This window comes from Esox lucius, chromosome 3 (assembly GCF_011004845.1).
Source record: "Esox lucius isolate fEsoLuc1 chromosome 3, fEsoLuc1.pri, whole genome shotgun sequence".
Taxonomy (NCBI): domain Eukaryota; kingdom Metazoa; phylum Chordata; class Actinopteri; order Esociformes; family Esocidae; genus Esox; species Esox lucius.
In genome coordinates, this window is record NC_047571.1 from 6604977 (window position 1) to 6627135 (window position 22159).

The 22159-nt window shown below is 41.8% G+C and overlaps 2 protein-coding genes across 7 annotated transcripts in view; both read right to left on the minus strand.

Annotated features, from left to right (window-relative positions):
- Positions 1–1598, minus strand: part of LOC105018340 (receptor-type tyrosine-protein phosphatase N2) — a 157632-nt gene extending 156034 nt beyond the window's left edge. For all 3 annotated transcript variants that reach the window (XM_013139367.3, XM_034290981.1, XM_013139364.3), the window contains exon 1: positions 1314–1598. In XM_013139367.3, coding sequence (XP_012994821.2) covers positions 1314–1398 — 85 coding nt within the window. In that variant the 5' untranslated portion in view covers positions 1399–1598. The remainder of the gene's footprint in view (positions 1–1313) is intronic.
- Positions 1599–5304: 3706 nt separating this feature from the next.
- Positions 5305–22159, minus strand: part of esyt2a (extended synaptotagmin-like protein 2a) — a 41291-nt gene continuing 24436 nt past the window's right edge. Inside the window, exons 9-25 of one of the 4 annotated variants that reach the window (XM_020045354.3) lie at positions 18354–18474; positions 16517–16693; positions 16301–16386; positions 16112–16160; positions 15929–16018; positions 15559–15654; positions 14912–15013; positions 13526–13588; positions 11901–11975; positions 9991–10077; positions 9722–9871; positions 8680–9065; positions 8261–8356; positions 7857–7988; positions 7573–7678; positions 7390–7439; positions 5305–7209 (exon numbers count right to left, since the gene is read on the minus strand). In XM_020045354.3, the coding sequence (XP_019900913.2) occupies positions 7149–7209; positions 7390–7439; positions 7573–7678; positions 7857–7988; positions 8261–8356; positions 8680–9065; positions 9722–9871; positions 9991–10077; positions 11901–11975; positions 13526–13588; positions 14912–15013; positions 15559–15654; positions 15929–16018; positions 16112–16160; positions 16301–16386; positions 16517–16693; positions 18354–18474 (1927 nt within the window). In that variant the 3' untranslated portion in view covers positions 5305–7148. The remainder of the gene's footprint in view (positions 7210–7389; positions 7440–7572; positions 7679–7856; positions 7989–8260; positions 8357–8679; positions 9066–9721; positions 9872–9990; positions 10078–11900; positions 11976–13525; positions 13589–14911; positions 15014–15558; positions 15655–15928; positions 16019–16111; positions 16161–16300; positions 16387–16516; positions 16694–18353; positions 18475–22159) is intronic. The other 3 variants (XM_010883042.5, XM_020045355.3, XM_010883050.5) reach the window with 3 other exon arrangements.

Consider the following 22159-nt stretch of genomic DNA (forward strand, 5'->3'; position numbering starts at 1 on the left):
TCAGATAATAGACATGAAAGAATATTCCAAGCTGTGATTGCTGCCTAAAGACCTTCTACAAAGTAATGAATGAACGTTCTGAATTCTGATGCACATCAGATATTTTTCAATGAATTGGCACAAATGTCCAAATGTTCGCTCTGTCTATATGGGGTATAGTATGTAAATTGATGGCAAAATCTGGGACTTAAGTCTAAAACACAACAAAATGTGGAGAAAGTGAAGGGGTCTGAATACCTTCTGTGACACAGTGTGCCATTAGAGGACATGTTCTTTTTAATTTAGCATGTAGAACAATTCCCTCAGTTATTGTCTCAAACCCGAGAACAAATCGATGAAAAACATTTTTTGTAACAAGGTAGAGAACTGACCTTCTTGACCTTAATGATGAAGTTATAACAAAATGCAATAAAATGTTATTACGCGAGGACAATAAAAAAATATATAGAGGGGTATCTAAAAGGACCTTTAAGAACAATCTGTCAACAAAACTATACTGTTGCATATCAAAATGTTTAGAATGGCACAGTTTTAATACCAGTTTTTATATACAATATATACAATACAGAATACAAAATTAACACTGAATTGTAAGCAATACAAATATATAACAATTACAAATATGTATCAAAAAAAGGAAGGTTTTCTTGATGTCTCCTGTTAAAATGCGTTTAATCATAAATATGGCTACAGACGAAAGGGTTTTGGGAAATTAGAATGAATAATGTTTTTACATAGCTACTCTTCTCCTGGTCGCCATAGCAGGCCCGGTGCCACAGATAATGTATAATGGTTATGTAATAAATTGGTCAGCTCTTTAGATTCAACGTTTTTTTCCCTTCACTGACTCTGACCATCTTGCTGTTAGAAGACAGCAAACGCACCATAACTGTCTATGCAAGTCACCTTTGTTTTCTTCCAGTATAAAAGTCTACTGGATCTTAAATAATCGTAGGCCATTTGTTGTAGAAACGTTAACCTAAAGTATGAACCCTGATAATGCAGGCTTGACATGAATTGATGAATAGGCGTGTTGCAGCCTGCATATGTTAAACACGTAGGCCTACAAGTCAACAACAGGTGTAAACAACATTATACATTTTGGCTAAAACAAAATATCAACGATCTTTTTTCCCATTTTCGTTCTTTCTCTAAACAGGAGCTGCAATGTTAGGCTATTCATTCCTTTTCCCGACATGCCTATTAATAATACAATATTGACAGAACTGAAATAACAGCATTTCTCCTTGCAGCTGACAGTGTAATAATTATAATCCTTACAATAACAAATAAGGAAAATGTAAATCACTCACCGAATTTCCTGTCTGCGAAGGCTAGAAAATTGGTTTGGGAAGCAAGTAGGACGATGATAATGTACATCGAATCCATGTTGCTCATTCTGAATAGAGGACACGCATGCAGTAGCTAACCATCCATTTTTATGGTTTCTTTTGTCTATTTCTGCCAGAAATGAGAGGGGCCGAAACAGGGAGAGTTAAAAAGAGAGATGGAGATTGGAAGGTAGGGGTAGGATGCAGGGCGTTTCAGACAACAGCTCCTTTGGTTTCGGCTCCTGCAGTCAGCCTGACTACGGCAATCAGCACTAGGAACAGCTACCACTTTGGCCCCTCCTAGCTGACGTCAAGGAGAAGCACACATTTCTAGAGCGTAGCTAGCGTGTCGTTAAGAGCAGTCGTACTCCACATGCTGCTGAACTAAATGGCTTTCTTAACTGTTCATAACCAATGAAGAGAGAAATATAAGAGGCTAATGCAATGACCACACCTCTCTAGCGACCACATCAACCCAGTGACCCCCCCCCCATTGACCTAGTTAATAAATGATGACTTATAGTTATAATAACAATACAGGGCCTAAAGAATGTCTGCACACCTTTAACTATATCCCCTTTAACTTCGACCCTTGTTCCAGATGTTTTGTATTTTTTTAAATAAATAACAGAAAAGAAATATACATAATGCATGATTTCATATATTTTTTTGCCATCAATTGTTTGTCATCAGTTGCACACAAAACCATATTAGGACAAAGCGAAAAACACGTTTTTTGAAATAAAAAATTGAAATATTTCATGCACATAAAGTAGGTATAGAAAGTCTCCACTCCCTTTCAAAATATTCATCTTTTGTTGCCTTACTGCCTAAAATAAAAACACAAGAAATCAGACTTCTGCTTGAATTACAGCCATGAGTCTCTTTGAATACGTCTCTACTAACTTTTCACACCTACACTGTGCATTATTTGCCCATTCTTCCTGGCAGAATTGTTCAAGCTCGGTCAAATTGCATGGTGACCGGTTATGGACTGCACTCTTCAAGTCATTCCACAGATTCTCCATGGGATTGGGGCTCTGGCTAGGCCACTCAAGGACATTCACCTTCTTGTCCTTCAGCCACTGTACAATTGCTTTTGTGGTGTGCTTTGGGTCATTGACATGTTGAAATGTGAACCATCTTCCCATTTTCAACTTCCTAGCAGAGAGCTTCAGGTTCTCAAGAATCTGTCAGTGTTTTACACTGTCCAAGTTCTCCAGTCCCTGCGGAACCCCATAACAGGATGCTGCCACTGCTGTGCTTTACTGAGGGCATGGTGTTCTTTGAGTGGAAAGATGTTTTGGGGTTTCGCCAGACAGACTGCTTTGCATTCAGGACAGAATGTTCAAACACCTTTTGCCACTTGGCCTCGGAATCTACAATGTGCTTTTTGGCAAAGCTCAAATGAGACTTGATGTTACCTTTTTTGAGTAGTGTTTTTTATCTTGCCACCCTCCCATAGAGGCCAGATTTGTGGAGTGACATTGTGGTCACACACACACATTGACCCGTCTTAGCCATAAAGGCTTGCAGCACCTTTAAAACTTCCATTAGCTTCTTGGTAGCATCTCTGATCAGTCTCCTCCTAGCCCACTCATCAAGTTAGGGCTGGGTGTTGCCTTGTCTTAACTTTAAGGGATAGACAGAAATATTTTTATATCCATCCCCTGACTTATCTCATAGATATTTTGAAAGTAACTTTCCGCCAATAGTGGATTATTTGCTTTGAATTGCATTACTTAGCAGTGGTGCGCTCATTGAACATCTTTATTCTGAACTACTAAAAGTCACTAAAATTGATCACTGATGGAAACCAATTACTTTGATTAATGATCCAGGAGGTGATCAGTTACCTCAGCAAGTTTGCAATTTTAAGGGGGGGTGTCTGTCCACTTATCCAAATGTGGTATTTTACAGGTATTTCTTTAGTACATTCTCAAACATTTTCTCTCACTTCTTTTCATTCCGTCTGTAAGTGAACACGGAAAGGGGGTGGTGACTTTCTATACCCACTAAGTATTCAGACCCTTTATTTAGCACTTTGGTTGGAATCACAGAAAGGTCTTTGGTTGTAACCTAAGATCTGAGTCTTCTTAACCTTTGGGCATTTTCAGCCATTCATCCTTGTAGACCCTCTCAAGCTCTAACTGACTGGATGGAGAGCATCTGTGAACTGCACTCTTCAGGTCTCCTTAAAGGGGTGCAAGTACAATCTTTCACTGGGTCTCTCAAAGACAATTACAAAAACACTCAAGTTCTGCCTCGGCGGTGTGCTTTGGGTCATTGTCATGCTGAAAGATGAAACTCGATCAATGTGTGCATCCTTTCCCTACCCTGACCGGTCCTCCACTCACAGTGCTGAGAAGCACCCCCTTAGCACAAGGCTTCCACCAGGCTTTGCCTTTGGGAGGGTATTAGCCAGGCGATGAGTGGTACCTTGATTTTGCAAGATGTAGATAAATTGGTATTCAGGCCTAAAAGGCTAAGAATCTCTTTTCTTGTGCTCTAAACCCTTCAGACAACATGTCATGATAAATAAATAGGCAGAACGTTTTGGATGTGTCATTGTGGCAGTTTGAATCTGGCCCGGTGCTCTTTCTACAAAATGTTCCCATGTTCCAATAAAGCATTTAAATGCCTGAAAACAGTTTAAAAACTGTATTAAACTAAACCTGCCTGTTTGTAAAATGTCTAAAAGATTGAATGCTAGACCCATAAGTATAAACCATTAGCATATGTACAGCATCTGAAGGAAATCCCAGTTGACAGCATCTATTTCAGATTCCTTTACAAGACTCACTCTGGTTCCATTTGTCTCTTCCGGATACCCTGGGGTATGATGCAGCATCACCATCCTGTGGCAGCTCTCTCTCTCTTATGCAATTTTACAGCTGTTACTGCTGCAGCCTGCCTTGGCGCAGTTTTCTTCATTGAAATACTTCCAAAGTGTAGAAGAACTACCATGCAGACTTTAAAGAGATTACAAAGAACTTCAGGTTGGCTAGTTGATGAAAATGTGTTGTTCCAACCCTTTCTTACTTTAAAACCAAAAATCAGATAATAAAAGTATGCTATGGTAAAAAAACAATTGAGTAAATTGTTAACTAGTTCAATCTTATAACAGGAGAGTCAGACATTGGGAACACACTCTCGCACTCTTGACAAACAACCATTCCTCTAATGGTTGAACATGTTACATTTCTATTTAAAGGTGCTCCTGTGACTTCTTTGCAGAGATGAAACTCTTGTAGTACGACAAGTGCCCACAAGATGGCATCAATAACCCTAAATCATTTTGATAAAAGTAAGGTTAAGAAAAACTATTAACTCAAACGAAACCAGTGAGAAACAAAGCAGAATACATTTTTAAAAATTACTCAAAATTGACATCAGGGACTACTATTAACAGTGAGAACCCACACATCTCAGCTGTCAGGTCCATAGGACTGACCATGTGAAGTGACCCACTTGAAGTGCACAGAATGTGTTTTAAGTTGGCAAATGTGTAATAGCAGGACAGCAATGTAAGCTTTTTGTGTTACCACTCTCATCACCCATCATATTTTCTCATAGAGATTTTAACTTAATCAGTATACAACAGGATACAATACAAGTACTGTGTTTCTCATGTTTATCATGTAGGTATAGGCTTTAAGTGCAGAACTGTGGTTCCAGGCTACATACAGGACACATATGTAGGCCCCTGTTGGGAGACTAGGGTTCAATAACCGTCTCCTCTGTGACTCCACTTCACTGTCTCCTTATGATTGGGATTGAGGGAAGAAAGAGTGATAACAGAAAGTTGTGATTTCAGCACTTCCATAACATGCTTCAGTCAGAAGGAGATAGAACATGAATTAAAATCTATAAAAGACATTGTTGGGCCAAGTAAGCATGTCCAACGCCCCCAGCTAATGAACTAAAGAACAGAGGAAAAATGTTATAAAGGCAAAAGTAATTAACAAGATAATACTGTGCATACAGCAAAAGCTCTTTATTATTGAAAAGACTCAGGGAGACATTCTCAAACATGGAGACTGTAGAAGCTTCTTCATACATTTAATATCGCACTATTTGTGGATTTAAGGCACCAGATAAATAAAGTACAATGAAGAGTTTTAGGGGGGGCGGAGAAACTAGAAACTCCAGAGACTGTTTCCATTCGGTAGCCTACATAGGCACGCATACGAATAGTTCAACCAAGGACAGAGTCAGTGACAGAGGTTTGAGATCACACATACGTATAGATACATTACTCTACAAGCCGATATGGTCGTTTCATGAGGTACAATCTAATATGCTTTCCATTATAAGACGCAATATTGTGGTAACTGGCGGATGAATAAACTGTGACTGTCCACCGATGTAGCAGATATGCAGGTGACACAATTATTAACCAACATGGGTGATTCCTTTTAACTAAAACATGTTTCTTCTTTTTTGGAGCGACTACAGTAAAACGAAGCGCTGAACAGCATGCTGAAATGTGTTTGCAGTAAAAAAAACTAAAACATAATTAAGACTTGACATTGACAACCAGGAAACCAAAAACAATCTGTTCCCATTACAGAGTTGGGAAATGATTACGACAAGCCACAATTATTGGAGGAATGCTGGAATATCAATGTGAGGTCACCAAAAGCGAGTTACATTATTGTTACTGTTACTATGAGGATTCCTTAAAGTACTTAAAACAGAGAAATAGTGCGCAAACATGCGTACATATTTGGCTTAGTTAAAACTCCACATATGCAGCCATATGAAATACCAGTTTCTTTGGTTGCTAATTAATGTTCTTGCCAGTTTCACTTAGGGAGATGGTCAAGCAGGTTTTGAAATAGTAACTTTTGAGACCTTTTTATGTATTTCTTTGAACAATAAAATAAAGTTGTCAAGTTCCCACAGCGATATCCCCACCTCTACTAACATGAAGTCTCCTGTCTTTAGCCTTTGGGGCCATCGTACATGTCTACACATTAATATGTTGTACATACCCCACATAAAAACAGCACAGCTAAATCTGTTTCAACAGATATTCTGTTACAGTCCTCATTTGTGTCCTTTCTAAAATATGGAATTATTTTTCATTCACAACATGTATTTGCTTGTATCTTTTGCACTGGATCATTTCTAATTGACGAGAGCAAAAATTGCAAATGATGTGTATAAAGGAATATCAAAACATTTTTCACAATTGCAAGTTGCATGTAAATAATAACAATAAAAGCAACAGCATTTGTCATTAAAAAAAGGGAAAAGCAAATGAAGATTTACCCATGGGCATAAAAGTAACTGTGTAAAAATCATAATTGCGGTTATGATTTAACTCATCAGTTTGTGCCAAGAGTCTCAGAGAAGTGACACGAGACCAGGACACCATATCCATATAATTTGAAGGTCTTATCATAGTCCAAAACGCACGCGTGCAGAAACTGTTGTTCTACAATATTGGACCGTAGGCTTTTATACTTTTTTCAAATTCTCAGGGCAGCTGAAGCTGTTAACAACTTCCGACGCATAGGGGATGTGTACCAAAGTCGTGTTGGTATTAAATATGGGACGGTGAGCGTTTGGGTTTTGCGTTCCCTTGCAGTTTCACCCTGAGCCGCGTAGCCACGTCACAAAGGGAGGGGGGGGGGGTGGGCGTCAGACTGCCGCGTCTCTGGTCTATGTTTGGAACTTTACACGTTGGGATATAAAAGGCCAAACTGATCCTAAAATCATCACTGGTCTGAGTGGCTAGATGCAAGAGGGCGCGGGGGCCAGGGACACGCTGGGGACGGTTCCAGGGGACGGTTCCGTCGGGTCCCTCTTTCATGGTGTACTTTCGGACTGCTGGGGAGGTTTCTTCGAGCCATCGTCGCTCAACTCATACCTAGCCGCAAAGACAGAGACAAAGCCTGTTTTAAAATCAGCAGTAACAGAGAAACTCATTTCACGCTTGATTCATTCAACTTCCAGACGCCGTGAGGAGAAATGGTGTAGAATTCTCGATTAAACTTGCGCTTGCACATCAATGGAGTAACGTGATGTTGGAAAATGTTTTCCCACTGACCACTGCGTCCATCCCTTGGCAATGTCGTCATAAGTCAGGTCCACAAACACCTGAGGACAACATAGGGATATGATATGGAGGTGATGAATGCAGACAGGAATCCTGTTATTGACAGACAAGTCATTCGACGGGCAAGCGCGGCGCGGGTTTGGAGGTGCTATTGGAGATGGGCGGGATTCTCACCTTTCCCAGCAGGCCTTTGTGTTTGGAGAAGACATTCCCTCCGTTCTTGACCGCCACGTCTAGTGTCCTCCTGTGAAGCTCCACGATGGACACACTGAACTCAAATCTGACACACATACAAGAAATAACATTAACATTCAATTATACAGCGTATTCAATTAAAAAACGCCAATAAACCTGAGGGGGAGAACCAGGAGAAGCCGCTGTAGATCTGAGGTAGACTACAGGACGAAGTGAAATGCGGTGACATTTGACAGGACACGGACTCAACAGGACAAACATACGTCTGGTCGTAGACAGGGTTCAGCGTCTTCTTCAAGGTGTGGCTTTTCCTCCTCCCGGACCGTCGCTTGTCGGGTAGAAGGTACAGCCGGACGTAGGGGTCCGACAAGTGATCCGTAAACGCGATCAGGTTTCTGAAGCGAGAGGGGAAGAGGCAGAGACATGGCAGGTAGGAAGAAAAAGGAGACAGAGTTTGCAGAAAAATGGCATAACGATTGAGCCCCGTTGTAGCTGGTGGGGGGGAAGCGGTCCGCAGCATACGTCAGGGCATGGGGGAGGGGGTGCGTCCGTAATGGCACCCTCTGCCCTGTAGAGCGCACTACTATTGACCAGGGCCTGTAGTGAACTACCTAGGGAAAAGGGTGCCAGTCAGGACGACGACCGAATCTCCGGTCATGTCTCTTACCGACAGCTGTGCACCACCACGATGAGCTTGTTCCTTTGGGAGCTGTGTCTTATGGTCAACTGTATCTCACCCAGAGGGAAATTACTGGCTGAGCCACTGTGGAGCCATAAACAAAGACACACATTGGTTTTTACTATCAAGAAAAGACATAACAATTTGTAGCGTTCCAGAAATAATTCCCTAACCCCTAACCTCAATAACTTATAACATGCCAAAACTTAACCAAACCCTATATCAACTCCTAAACCCAATCATTAATGCCTAAACTTAACTCTAAGCCTAACCATACCATAAACTTAACAGTAAGTCAGATACCGCTGGTCAAAAGTGAGGACAGGCCAAATGTCCTGAATTAGCATGATTGTCCTGGTTTTACTGCCATAGCAGATATGCGTGTTTATGTGTGTGTGCGTGCATACTTCTGCAGCTCTCTCAGCTTCTGCTGGAGCTCCTGTGTGGCGCAGGGGTTGGAGATGTCCGAGGCGATGCTGTGGCTCGACCCCCGGTGGGCCAGATGTTTCTGAGAGCCAGAGATGGCCAGGTTGGAGGTGCTCCTACCGGCCTCGGCCAGCCCCACGCCCCCCTGGCCCCCTGACAGGAGCTCATCCCCACCCCCTCTTCTCTGGAGGTCCTGGGTGGAGGCAGCCATGGAACGGGGAGGGTCTGACACAGGGACATTGTTGGGTTTCGGGGGTTCAGAGGCTGATGGTTTCTTCGGGGGGGCGGGGTTATTAGGGCTGGCGTTATTATTAACTGGCAATGCGGACACCTGGTTGGACGCTGCCAAATTCTCCATACACAAAATCTGCAGGACATGGTAGAGAGGCTTAAAAATGAGCAGAGGACATTCTAAAAACATCAGAGAGTGAACTCAGTCCGTCCAGTGGTCTAAGACGCAGCCCTGGTACACATGCACTGCTACAGCGTGGGATCGAATCCAGCCCACTGCTCTTCCAGCTAAAACTCCCATCTCACCACACATCCACACCACAAATCCTTAAAAGAAATATTAATGAATAATTATGCACTTATACGTTAAATACTATGTAGTATTTTAAACTTAAAAGAAATGTTCATCAATTTCAGTTCTATGTTTTAATCTTAAAGGAGCAATTGAGCTGCATATTTTTTGACCTATAAATAAAAGTACAATTTTGATCACATGTTGTTTTGAAGGGGATTCCATTAACAGTTGAGACAAAAAATATATATTATTTTGCCTAAACACAACCTTCTATGGATTTCACAGCTGAGTCACTGGTCCTCAGTGGCTAGTTGGTTTAGAACTGGACAAAACCAGTACGCCTCAGTGCGCAACCTTGTGGTATGTTGGACGCATGCAACCACAAGTGTACATGTTGGCCGACAGGGTTTTTCTCCATGTGCGTGTAGCCCAAGACCCGTGCTTACAGTGTAACGAGAAGCAGAAGGTGACATGTTCAGAACCACACAAAGCCTTACCCTCAGCGCCATTTTCATCTTGATGGTGCAGGTGGGCGCGGAGTTCTTGAGAGGGAAGCGCTGGTGCAGCGTCATTTCCTCCGCCTCCAGGAGACTCTCCAACGGCATGCTCAGAGTCCCCAGGGAACACTCGTGTTTCTCATCCTTGACCTGGATGGGGTGGGGGGGTGGGGGGTGTGACTTTCCCGTTCTAAATGACAGCGGATGTCAAAACCGACCTGTTTCGATCGCTGACAATTAAGGTGAGTCAGTAAGAAAAGCATGATCACCTCAATCTCCAGTTCTTGGTTTTTCGGATTGTGGATGAGGAAGGTGAAAGCCTCTTCCCACACAGGTTCATTGGTTTTATACCTGGTCTGATTAGAGGAGAATCACGTCAGAGGCAGTAAACTCCTAAATGTACCATTCACATTGGCACTGAAGGATCTCATAACATTACACAGTTATAACTATACAATTGTTATATATACACACACACACACACACACACACAGAGTTGGGCTCATAAGTTTGCATATCCTGGCAGAAATTGTGAAATTTTGGCATTGATTTTGAAAATATGACAGATCATGTAAAAAAACTGTCTTTTATTTAAGGATAGTGATCATGTGAAGCCATTTATTATCACATAGTTGCTTGGCTCCTTTTTAAATCATAATGATTACAGAAATCACACAAATGGCCCTGAACGAAAGTGTACATACCCTTGAATTTTTGGCCTGGTTACAGACACAGAAGGTGACACACACAGGTGAAAATTTCCCACACCAGTGGCTTTTTAAATTGTAATTAGTCTCTGTGTATGAATAGTCAATGAGTTTGTTAGCTCTCCCATGGATGCACTGAGCAGGCTAGATACTGAGCCATGGGGAGCAGAAAAGAACTGTCAAAAGATCTGCGTAACAATGTCATGGATATACAAAGATATTAACAGCCTTGCAAATGCCAGTCAGTACTGAAAATGCAGGGCTCTCTTGATACCAAGCCAAGGTCAGGTAGACCAAGAAAGAGTTCAGCCAAAACAGCCAGAAGAATTGTTCCGGTTACAAAGAAAAGCCCACAGGTAACCTCAGACGGTGTGGTTGTTTCAAGGAGCACAATACGATGATACATGAACAAAAATGAGGTGCATGGTTGAGTTGCCAGAAAGAAGCCTTTACTGCACCAATGCCACAAAAAAGCCCGGTTAAAATATGGCAGACAATCCTTTACACGCCTCACAGCTTCTGGCAAACTGTAATTTGGAGTGACGAGACCAAAATAGAGCTTTATGGTCACATCCATAAGCACTATGTTTGGACAGGGGTCATCAAGGCCTATAGTGAACAGAATACCATCCCCACTGTGAAGCACTGTGATGTTTTCGGGGTGTGTGAGCTCTAAAGGCACAGGGAATTTTGTGAAAATTGATGGCAATATGAACACAACATGTTATCAGAAAATACTGGCAGACTGTTTGCATTCTTCTGCACGAAAGCTGCGCATGAGACGCTCTTGATTTTTCCAGCACCACAATGACCCTAAGCGCAAGGCCAAGTTGACCCTCCAGCAGAAAAAGGTGACGGTTCACAGTCTCCTGACCTTAATATTATTGAGCCGCTTTGGGGAGATCTCAAACGTGCGGTTCATGCAAGATGACCAAAGACTTTGCATAACCTGGCGGCATTTTTCCAAGATGAATGGGCAGCTATACCACCTGCAAGAATGCTGTCGTGTTTTGTTTTATGTTTGTGCCATTTTATGCTCTACACATGTTTACATATACATATGCGATAGAGATATATATATATACACATAGAGATAGAGATATATATATATACATAGAGATATATATATATATATATATATACACATAGAGATAGAGATATATATATATATATACATAGAGATAGAGATATATATATATATATATATACATAGAGATAGAGATATATATATATATATACACATAGAGATAGAGATATATACATCTCACACACACACACACACACACACACACACACACACACACACACACACACTCACACTCACACTCACACTCACACTCACACCATTAACAGTTGAGACTGTTCTATTAATAGTTATATATATTATATATATATGGGAATTAAGCAGAGACATGTATGAGTAGGAAAATGTCTTGTTGGTTTAGAGTAGTTTGTTGGGCTGGTGAGCTTACCTTGCTGTCATATGTCTTATGCCCGAGTCTGAATTGGACAAAGGGATTTGGGTCACTGCTAACTTTCTTACCAGACTGTGAAAAAACAAGACAGGCTATGAGGAAAGTAACACAATGTCAATTTAATAGGCAACCACCTAGCCTAATTTGATCAGGTTTAGTATTCATTGAAATATCACACATCAACATTAAATAGGTAGCTTCATTCAAAATGGTCATGTTTGCAACAATATAATTGTTGTAAGGTATATTTCTTGGTGAAATATAAATTATGTTAAAACTGAGGAATGTGAAATGAACCATGTGGCTCGACATCAGGCCACATGGTTCATATGTCCTTGGTAAGTATGGCAGCATACAGACTCGAGATCCTCAGGTATTGTAGTTACACAAATGTCCATAGAAGAACTCTGCATCAGGAAATAGGGTTGAAGTTGAAAAAGAGAGAAAATGCGTACTGTTGTACAGATGGATTAATGCTGTCCTTACATCAGGGTCCCAGACTAACTTATCCAGTGCCACAAACTGTTTTAGTTAACGGGACCAGCAAATACATTTTTCACAATCACTTTTAAAATAGACCTGTGTCAAATAATATACTCTGCCTGGATTCATACAGAATCAGCCTAAGAATGTCCAGCCTTCTTTACAATTAGGAAAGAATACTAAGGGCTGATTTTGCAGGCACAGATGAACGCTAATCTAGGACAAAATATATATATCAAGCTCAACAGAGCTTTCCAGTGACCTAAATGTTTTACTCCTCAACTAGGCTTGAACTGTGTCTGTGAAACCAGCCCGAAAGGTTCAAAGTTAACAGTAGACCATTATCCCATTGCCAATCAAAACAATTGACATGGGAGCCTAGGGAAAAAGTATGCCATTTTTAGTAATGTGCAGGAAATACCTTATATTCATTGCAATGTTTTTTTTTTTTTTTATCTTTGTGCTTAGGCTATATTCTTCACCTGAGAAAATGGCAAATTAAAAACATTTGCAACTAAATGACCACGTTATCAGATCTCTCTGTAAGCTAATTGATCAACATATCAGTTAATACAACTTCCTAACAATTGTCTGAGCTAGGTGTATATACAGGCTGACTTGGCTACAACTATACCTATTCAATTCAAACAGCTTGCCCAACTTGGCCCTTCTCAGGGGATTTGACTGTTTGAGTTGTAGTCTGGAACCCTGACCGATCGTAGATCGGAATACTCGACGCACAAACGTAAGTTTTAGTCGACAAACACAATTAGTGGAATTAGTTAAAAAAATATATTATTTGAAAAAAACAAGGAACCCAAAAAAAGCCATGTTAATGCTGCAACAGCTTTTCTGAATACATACATGGGGAAACCACTAACTACAAAAAGCTATAAATTTCCTGGGATGTAATCAATACACTTTATGCTGTTCAAGTAAACCTAATTACTTGCCTACTAATAATTAACAGATTTGTGTTCAGGAAACAAGTTATCAACCGGTTAATCCACTCTTCGCATCCCAAATGCCACCCCATGGGCCCTTGTAAAAAGCAGTACACTATAGGGTCTTCATCTGTGTGTGTGTGTGTGTGTGTGTGTCTGTCTGGACGGCTACGCATGCTCAGTTGTGTACGTTACCTGCAGGGCCTTATTGACTGAGGCCTTCGTCAAACCGTCATGGTTGAACTCTAATGGATTGCGCTTGTTTCCCCCCAGGTCAGGAGAGAATGAACACAGCCAGGTTGGTTATTAGGAGAGGGCATGCGGGTAGGAGTAGGATGAGGGGGAGGAGGAGGTTAAATCATGATAAGGACCACCCACCAGACCACACCGACATCAGTTAGGAAACAGACAAACACAACAGGGTCAATCACAAGGTTAATGAGGGTTCCTATGATTAATCATGAAGAGTATTGACAAAGACATACCCAGGAAAATCCTTATTAATGAGAAGAGAAGAACATGATATGATGGAAAAAGGAACATTCTCAACACTGACCAGGCAGTACAGAAAGAGATGGCCTAATTGTCTGCGAATTATGAATATGGAGGCGTAATTCCAGTAATTTACCAGAAATCCCAAACAGAAAATTCCTGGAATGAGTACGTGATACTGCATTATATCGTTCCTGAGCGAAATCTGGACATTACTGGAATTTTGCAATTCTCTGGAGAGTGATAATTGGAAACAAGTTCCTGGTGTGAAATCTATGACATTCCAAATATTATATCATAATGGATAAATGTCATGGAGTTATTCTCTAAATAAAACACAAGGCAGAATTTCTAGCAAGAAATAAAACGATTATAAATGAAAACGGTTCCTTGCATAGAAGCATTTCATTCAGAATGTATCCCCGCATTCCAACATTTCTTAAGTCTGCAACAATTCAGTAAGTTTCCCAAAATCTTTCCCCCAATTGGGATGTCCGAAAAACCTGGGAAAGTTACCCGATTTATGTAACCCCGGTATTCAGTCAGTGTTGTAACTAATGTCTTGTTGAAATGTCCTTCTCTCCAGAGCGTTTCTTTGGCATGTCTTGTCACTGGCTACAGGCTTTTGTTAAAACAGAGGCTTTTGAGGGATACTGGAGTTGGGGGACGCTCTGAGATGACTGTATGTCTGGAATTAGAGACAGATTTGGGTGAGTGTGCTCAGGTTACCTCATGTTTTACATGAAGGGAAGGCTGAGTAACTGTCACCACATTCACTGGGTGGGTGGGTGAGCGAGTCGGAGGGAATGCAATCTACAGAAAGGCTTCCTGACAAACATCCTGGAAGTATTCCGTGAAGCACCAGGACTTCCAGCTTCACTGTCCAATCACGGCTTATTAGGTTTTAAATTCCAATCTGTCGCAAGCTCAATCTGTGCAGAAGTCACTCATTCAACGGGCAACATGCTTATTGGGCGAACATGCTTTTGGATCGCTATCATTACCAATAAAATCACACTGTGGCAAAAAAATAAAAATAAGAAAGAAAATAGAATCAATAACTAGGATGCAAAATTCTAGAGGACTCACAAATAAGGTCCTATAGAGAGAGGCAGTATTCTCACAAAAGACTAGGCCCGAAGCTCTCCGCTCTTTTAAGTTGCCACAACCCAAGTTCCCCTCGAACACACTCTTCGGTGGAGGACGGAAACGGAGAGAAGAAAGCAGAGAAGAGGAGGAGGCTGAAAAGAAGACACGTGAAGCAGAAGTCGCCTACGCTACAGTGAGAATTCGCATCGATAGCAACCACACCGATAACTCCATTTCATCACAGGCAATACAGAAAGACAGACCAACTTCAGCTAAAAGCATGGATCCCTCTTGTGTGTGTGACGGTTTGAGGTGTGAGGAATGGAAGGGGAGAATATCAGCGTTCCCATGGGGAGGGGGCAGGAAAAGCAGGCAAGACAGTGGTGAGGAGGAAGGCTGGAGGAGATGAGGTGAACTGGGTGGCACGGTCTTGTGACCCCTAACTTGGCACCGTGCAAACTTGTTAATGGCACAACGGCGCCTTTTGTCTTCACCTAGAAATGCGAGTCCTTATTTGAGTTGTATTGGTATTAGTGCACACGCTTGACGGTTTCCCCGGCCTGAGAGGAACAGGTTATCAGTCTAAAGCTAGCTCTACTGCTTTGCCCTGTTCCATGGGTGTCTTAACCGCAGGTGGGGTGACTTACTGGGAGGTTCCTAGCTGAATCCAGAAAGACCACCAAGATGGCGGATGACAGGCCGTCATTGGCCTGGCCTTTATCAGCCTTGATGCTGGTCAGCACCTGGTAGAGAGAGAAAGAGCAGAGAAAGAAAGGAGAGAGAATGACCAGTTAGACATTTATCTTGGTGGTTTCTGTTGCACTTCCAGTAAGATGCCTTTGTCTGAAGCCAGAACGAGCCGATGCTCCGTTTGGGACAAATACAGTCGGAGTCCCAAATGCCACCCTTTTCCTAGACTGTGCACTACGTCTGACTAGAACCCTATGGACTGTTGCAAAAGAAGTATGCTATATATGGGAATAGGATTCCATTTGGGACAGTGGAAAAATGCAGTACCTGACCCAGCTTTTCAGGGGAGGGGAGCAGAGACAACCACTCCAGTTTTAAGTGCAGCTTTCCATTGGCCACCTCCTCCAGGATGAACCACTGGAACAGAACAGAAGAAATCCAGCGTGTTAGCAGATAACTTTATAATCAAGTGGTAGACTCAAACAGGTGTTGATTCAAAGTCCACTTTACCTGGTCCATCTTCTGTTCCTTCTGAATATCAACTATGTCTATCACTGTGCTGTAGGGGGAATGACAAAACAGAGTCTGAGTCCACTGGAAAGTGGCTTTTACACGTGACAGCGTTAATCACTATAGGAAATTCTGCGTGATCGAGTGATTGTAATGCCTGAGGAAGGATCCCAAAGCATCGTCTATTACCTTCCTAGGAAATCGTCATTGTCCGTGTCTTCATCAAACAGCTCAATCTCCACATTCTGTGGTCCGGAATGTTCATAAATTATAGCCTAAGAGCGAGGGATACATTTTACAGACCACAGTGATATACTGTTAACAAGCAGCTACCTTCTATCAAAGAGTCTAGTGCTGTTTATTCAAATACATCCAGAACCACTTCACAGACACTTGAAAGGTTACCTCGTAGACTTCGTTCCACTTGGGATTGAGGTTATCCTTAATAACCTTGCTATGGAAGAGCTGGTTGCCAATCCGAATGACGCCGTATGGGTCGGACTTGCCTTTGATCAGCCCCCCCATGTATGTGTCCTTAGCAACAACATCCTGAGCCTCCATGAAGTGAATCCTCAGGATGCCCTAAGAGGACACACAAAACATGTCAAAGTCCAAACTATAAATCTGCCCATAATACATACACGTGAAAAAGTACACTCCCATCAGTTTTTATTTAATTTATTTTTTACATAACATACATCATTTTCACTATTCAACAATACTGACAGACAAAGGTAACCTAATTTTACCAAAAAGATACTAAGATTAGACTTTTTTTGATCAGAAATCAACTTCATAGACTGGAAAAAATAAGTATACCCCCTTGCTTCAATAGGTAGTGCTATAATTTCATTTAGCCGTTTCTTGTCATTGTCTATAGGTCATTTCAATTGAGGAATTGTTGCCCATTCTTCTTTATTGAACTGGTTCAACTGTGTCATGTTTGAGGGCTTTTGTGAATGCATGAAAACCCTTGCTTTTAAGCCATTTTGTTTTATCTTACTTGTGCGTTTTGGATCATTTTTCAGTTCAGCGTTTTTTTGACAAATGTCTTCACATTCTCAAACATTATTTGGTACAAGACTGAATTCATGGTTGATTCAATTATGGCATGTTGGCCAGCCCCAAACCATAATACCACCACCTCCATGCTTTACGGTTGGTATGATGTTCTTCTGTACAAAAGACAGTGTTTAGTTTTTGCCAATAATGTTTTCTGGAACTGCAGCCAAACAACACCTCCTTCAACTCATCAATCCAAAGCACACTGTTCTAGTTGCTTTGGTGTTAACCCAGGTCTTGGCTGGCAACCGTTTAGAGAAGAGTCTTCTTCCTAACGGACTCTCCATGTAGATCAAGTTTGATCAATCTCTTTCTGAAGTTGACTCATGCACTTCAACATTGATTGTCCCTTGATGTTCCCTGTGGTTCTTATAAACTCCCATGAGCATCTTTCGGTCAGCTCTTCAGCTGAATTTGGTGGGACAAGCTGTCCCATTTGCTAGCTTGGAAATGACTTTGTAACTTCCCAGACTCAGGCATCAATAATCTTTCTTCTGAGGCCTCCGATAGGTCTTTTTGCGTTATGTGTTGGCATTCTGTGTTATAACACACCCATATAAGACCAAAGCCAGGCCAAGTTTTGAAAGTTTATGGAAGGCTGGACAATCCCAAGTCACTATCTAATCATGTTCTAATCCTTTGCACCTATTTTGGCACACCAAATTATAATTCTAGCCATTTTATGTGATGGTATGTGTGTGATTCTAATATTACCACATAAGGAAATTAAATGAATGTTTATTTTAAAACACAATAATGGCTTACATTTTTTTTTGTGAATTGTTACATTTGGTAACCTTTATCAATGAATGTGGTTGGAAATTAACCGGAATATCCATGTGTCCACATAAATACATACATACATAAAACTTTCCACAGTGACATACTTTTTCACATGACTGTAGAAATCCATAAATTACATGTATGACATTGATATATCATTTCAATTTAATAATTTCTTCACAAATGGTTTGTGACTCAACAACTATATGAAATTCAATGACATATTTGTTATCTTGGGAGTGGCCACTTTTAGGACTACACTGGAATCACGCAGGGTTTAAACTCTGATTTGTGTGTGTGTGTGTGTGTGTGTGTGTGTGTGTGCGTGCGCGCGCGCGCTTGCGTGCACGCACAGAGGTGGAAATCCCGCCTTCATTCCTTCTCCCTGCCTCCCTACCTTAGGCATTGGGAAGCGTAGCTGAGACAGCTGGGCCTCTCCCACCAGAGGAATGGTGATGCGATTGGGCAGGACCAGGTTGTTGTAGATGATGTCCTGGATCAGGTTATCACACAGGCCGCTGAGGAGAAACAGGGTCACACTACCGTTCAAAAGCTTGGGGTCACTTAGAAATGTCCTTGTTTTCCATGAAAACCTACATTAAATTAGTCTGAATAGGAAATATAGCAACATGAATAGGCAATCTTGTCAATGACAAGGTTAAACATAATTATTTTTAATTGAAATAATAATTGTGTCCTTCAAACTTTGCTTTTGTCAAAGAATCCTCTATTTGCAGCAATTACGGTCTTGCAGACCTTTGGCATTCTAGTTGTCAATTTGTTGAGGTAATCTGAAGAAATTTCACCCCATGCTTCCTGAAGCACCTCCCACAAGTTGGATTGGCTTGATGGGCACTTCTTATGTACCATTCAGTCAAGCTCCTCCCACAACACCTCAATAGGGTTGAGATCTGGTGACTGTGCTGATCACTCCATTATAGACAGAATACCAGCATCTTCCCTAAATAGTTCTTGCATAATTTGGAGCTGTGCTTTGGGCCATTGTCCTGTTAAAGTATGTATATTAATCAAGAAGTGATGTGTGTATATTATATATAATGTTTGCGTGTGTGTGTGTGTGTGTGTGTGTGTGTGCCTATGTATGCTGCACTGTAAATTTACATTTTGACACAGTTACCTATAATCTATAATTTTGAGGCAGTCAACATTTTGTACACAGTTACTTAGAGTGGCACTGTATGTAAAAAAAGAAGGCCCCATCTTAAATGTTAATTTCATAATTTCTGGATAATTTGAATACAGCCCCTCAAAAAAAAACAAGGACAATGTGCAGTGTGTCTAACTTCCACTAGATGGTAGCATTGTACTGAATGGAAAATTCAGTGGGCGTGTTACTGGCTCAGAGTAACTTTTAATGGTACAACAGAGCCTCCCCCATAATGACCTGAAAATTACTCAGATGTTACGACTTTCTTTTATGTCTATAAAAGGAGGTGGTTCATAGGGCTGGGAGAAATGGATTTAAAATATGTAGAGGCAAGCACACACCCATTTCTGGGTTTCATAGCAGAAGGAATGCATTGTTGATGTTTATTCAAGTTTTTCAGAATGGTAATCATTACCATATGTAAGGGACTTTCTTTTGAATGTTACATTTTACTCAGGAAAAGGTAAACAAGGCAACAATTCAACTTAACAATTCAGAGCATGTCTTTGTGTTGGGGGAGGGGAAGCAACAACTTCCATTACCTGAGGGAGTAGAAAGTGATTCCAGACAGACTCACACATTACCCGATGGTACCTCCTGTTTGATTAATAGATGCAAATATTCCCAGATGAAAGGTGAAACACACACACAGACACACACACACACACACACAGGGACAATAAGATATCATTTTAAGCCTTAACCTAAACCTAACCCTAATATCAACAACTAAACATGGATGCCTAAACTTAACCTAGCCCTAACATGTAATGCCAAATTGTAATCCTAATCCATCCCTTAAACCAAAGAATTCCCCTTTTCAAAATGATGGCAGGTAATAAAAATGTCCCTATTAGTCAACTTATTTAAACTTAACCGTAGTTTGGAGACATTTTTCTCCCTGCTATATATTTAGGTCAGGAACACACAGACACACACAGACACACACACAGACACACACACAGACACACACACAGACACAGACACACAGACACACAGACACACAGACACACACACACAGACACACACACAGACACACACACAGACACAGACACACAGACACAGACACACAGACACAGACACACAGACACACAGACACACACACAGACACACACACACAGACACACACAGACACACACAGACACACACAGACACACACACAGACACAGACACACAGACACAGACACACAGACACACACACAGACACACACACAGACACACACACACACAGACACACACACAGACACACACACAGACACACACACAGACACAATTTACAGGAGGGCAGGGCAAATTTAAGATTCACACTCCGGTGCTCAAACCTGTAGAACGAGGAAGGCGACATTTCACAGGGAGGAGCAGCTGGCAACCACAAACATAATGCATGTCTCACGCGATTAGAGAACACACAAAGTACAATGCTTGTGTTTTGGCAATGATCAAGGCACTTTAACTGTAGCTGTCAAAGCACATCCGTATAGATCTGTAACTCATGGCACCTCATTAAATTATTCAAACAAACAAACCCAGCAGCCTTTTACGCAGAACCTATCCAAGCTTCAAACACATTTATACATTCCCATTTATAGTCTAAAAAAAAGATTTGGTTGGTCATTCCCATCCAGCCCATTCGATTTCTAACTGTGTTTTCTGGGGAGAATACCAGGACAACTGTGCTGACATCACTCTTTGCTTAATTTATTCCCACTTGTGGTGTAAATTAGTGTATAACTTGCGGGCATGTTTCGCAGTTGAACCCACCGCAAATGAGAACCCCTGCTGAACCAAACATGAATGAGGAAAGGCTGAATGGAGCCAGCACTGGGCTTCAGGAGTGCTAGCCGTTGGTCGGTGAATAGCATAACCTCCAATGCATTGCTGCTTGGCTCAGAGCTGCTAAAGCACGACTCCTCAGTGCGGTGACCTCATGGGGGTGCCGGAACACTTTTACCACACAGCGACGAGTCCCAAATAGAACCTTTTTCTCTATGTAGCCCTGGTTAAAGGTACAGCACCACACACTGAATTAGGGTGTAATTTAGGTCACAGAAATAAGGGAAGCCACAGAATGCGGCTGGGCCAGAGAATGCGGTTCTAATGACGTTAGGCCAAACGCGAAGCGAAAGTAAAACACAGGAGATTTGTATATGAAAATACATACACCGATGAGCCATACCATTATGACCACTGACAGGTAATTTAAATAACACTGATTATCTCGTTATCATGGCACCTGTCAGTGGTTGGGATATATTAGGCAGCAAGTGAAAATTCTGTCCTCAAAGTTGATCTGAAAAATGGGCTAGCGTATGATCTGAGCGACTCTGACAAGGGCCAAATTGTGATGACTAGACGACTGGGTCAGGGCATCTCCAAAACTGCAGCCCTTGTGGGGTGTTCCTGGTCTGCAGTGGTCAGTACCTATCAAAAGTGGTCCAAGGAAGGAAAAGTGGTGAACAAGGCTCATTGATGCACGTGGGGAGCGAAGGCTGGCCTGTGTTGTCCGATCCTACAGACGAGCTACTGTAGCTCAAATTGCTGAAAAAGTTCATGCTGGTACTGATAGAAAGGTGTCCGAACACACAGTGGATCCCAGTTTGTTGCATATGGGGCTGCGTAGCTGCAGACCAGCCAGGGTGCCCATGCTGACCCCTGTACTGCTGAAAGCGCCTACAATGGACATGTGAGCATCAGAACTGGACCACGGAGCAATGTGGCCTGGTGGCCTGGTCTGATGAATCACGTTTCCTTTTACATCACGTGGATGGCCACGTGATGGCCGCGTGTGCATTGCTTACCTGGAGAACACATCTCACCAGGATGCACTATGGGAAAGAGGCATGTAGGCGGAGGCAGTGTGATGCTTTGGGCAATGTTCTGCTGGGAAATCTTGGGTCCTGTCATTCATGTGGATGTTACTTTGACACGTACCACCTAGCATTGTTGCAGACCATGTGCACCCTTTCATGACAACGGTATTCCCAGATGGCATTGGCCTTTTTCAGCTGGATAATGCGCCCTATCACAAAGCAAAA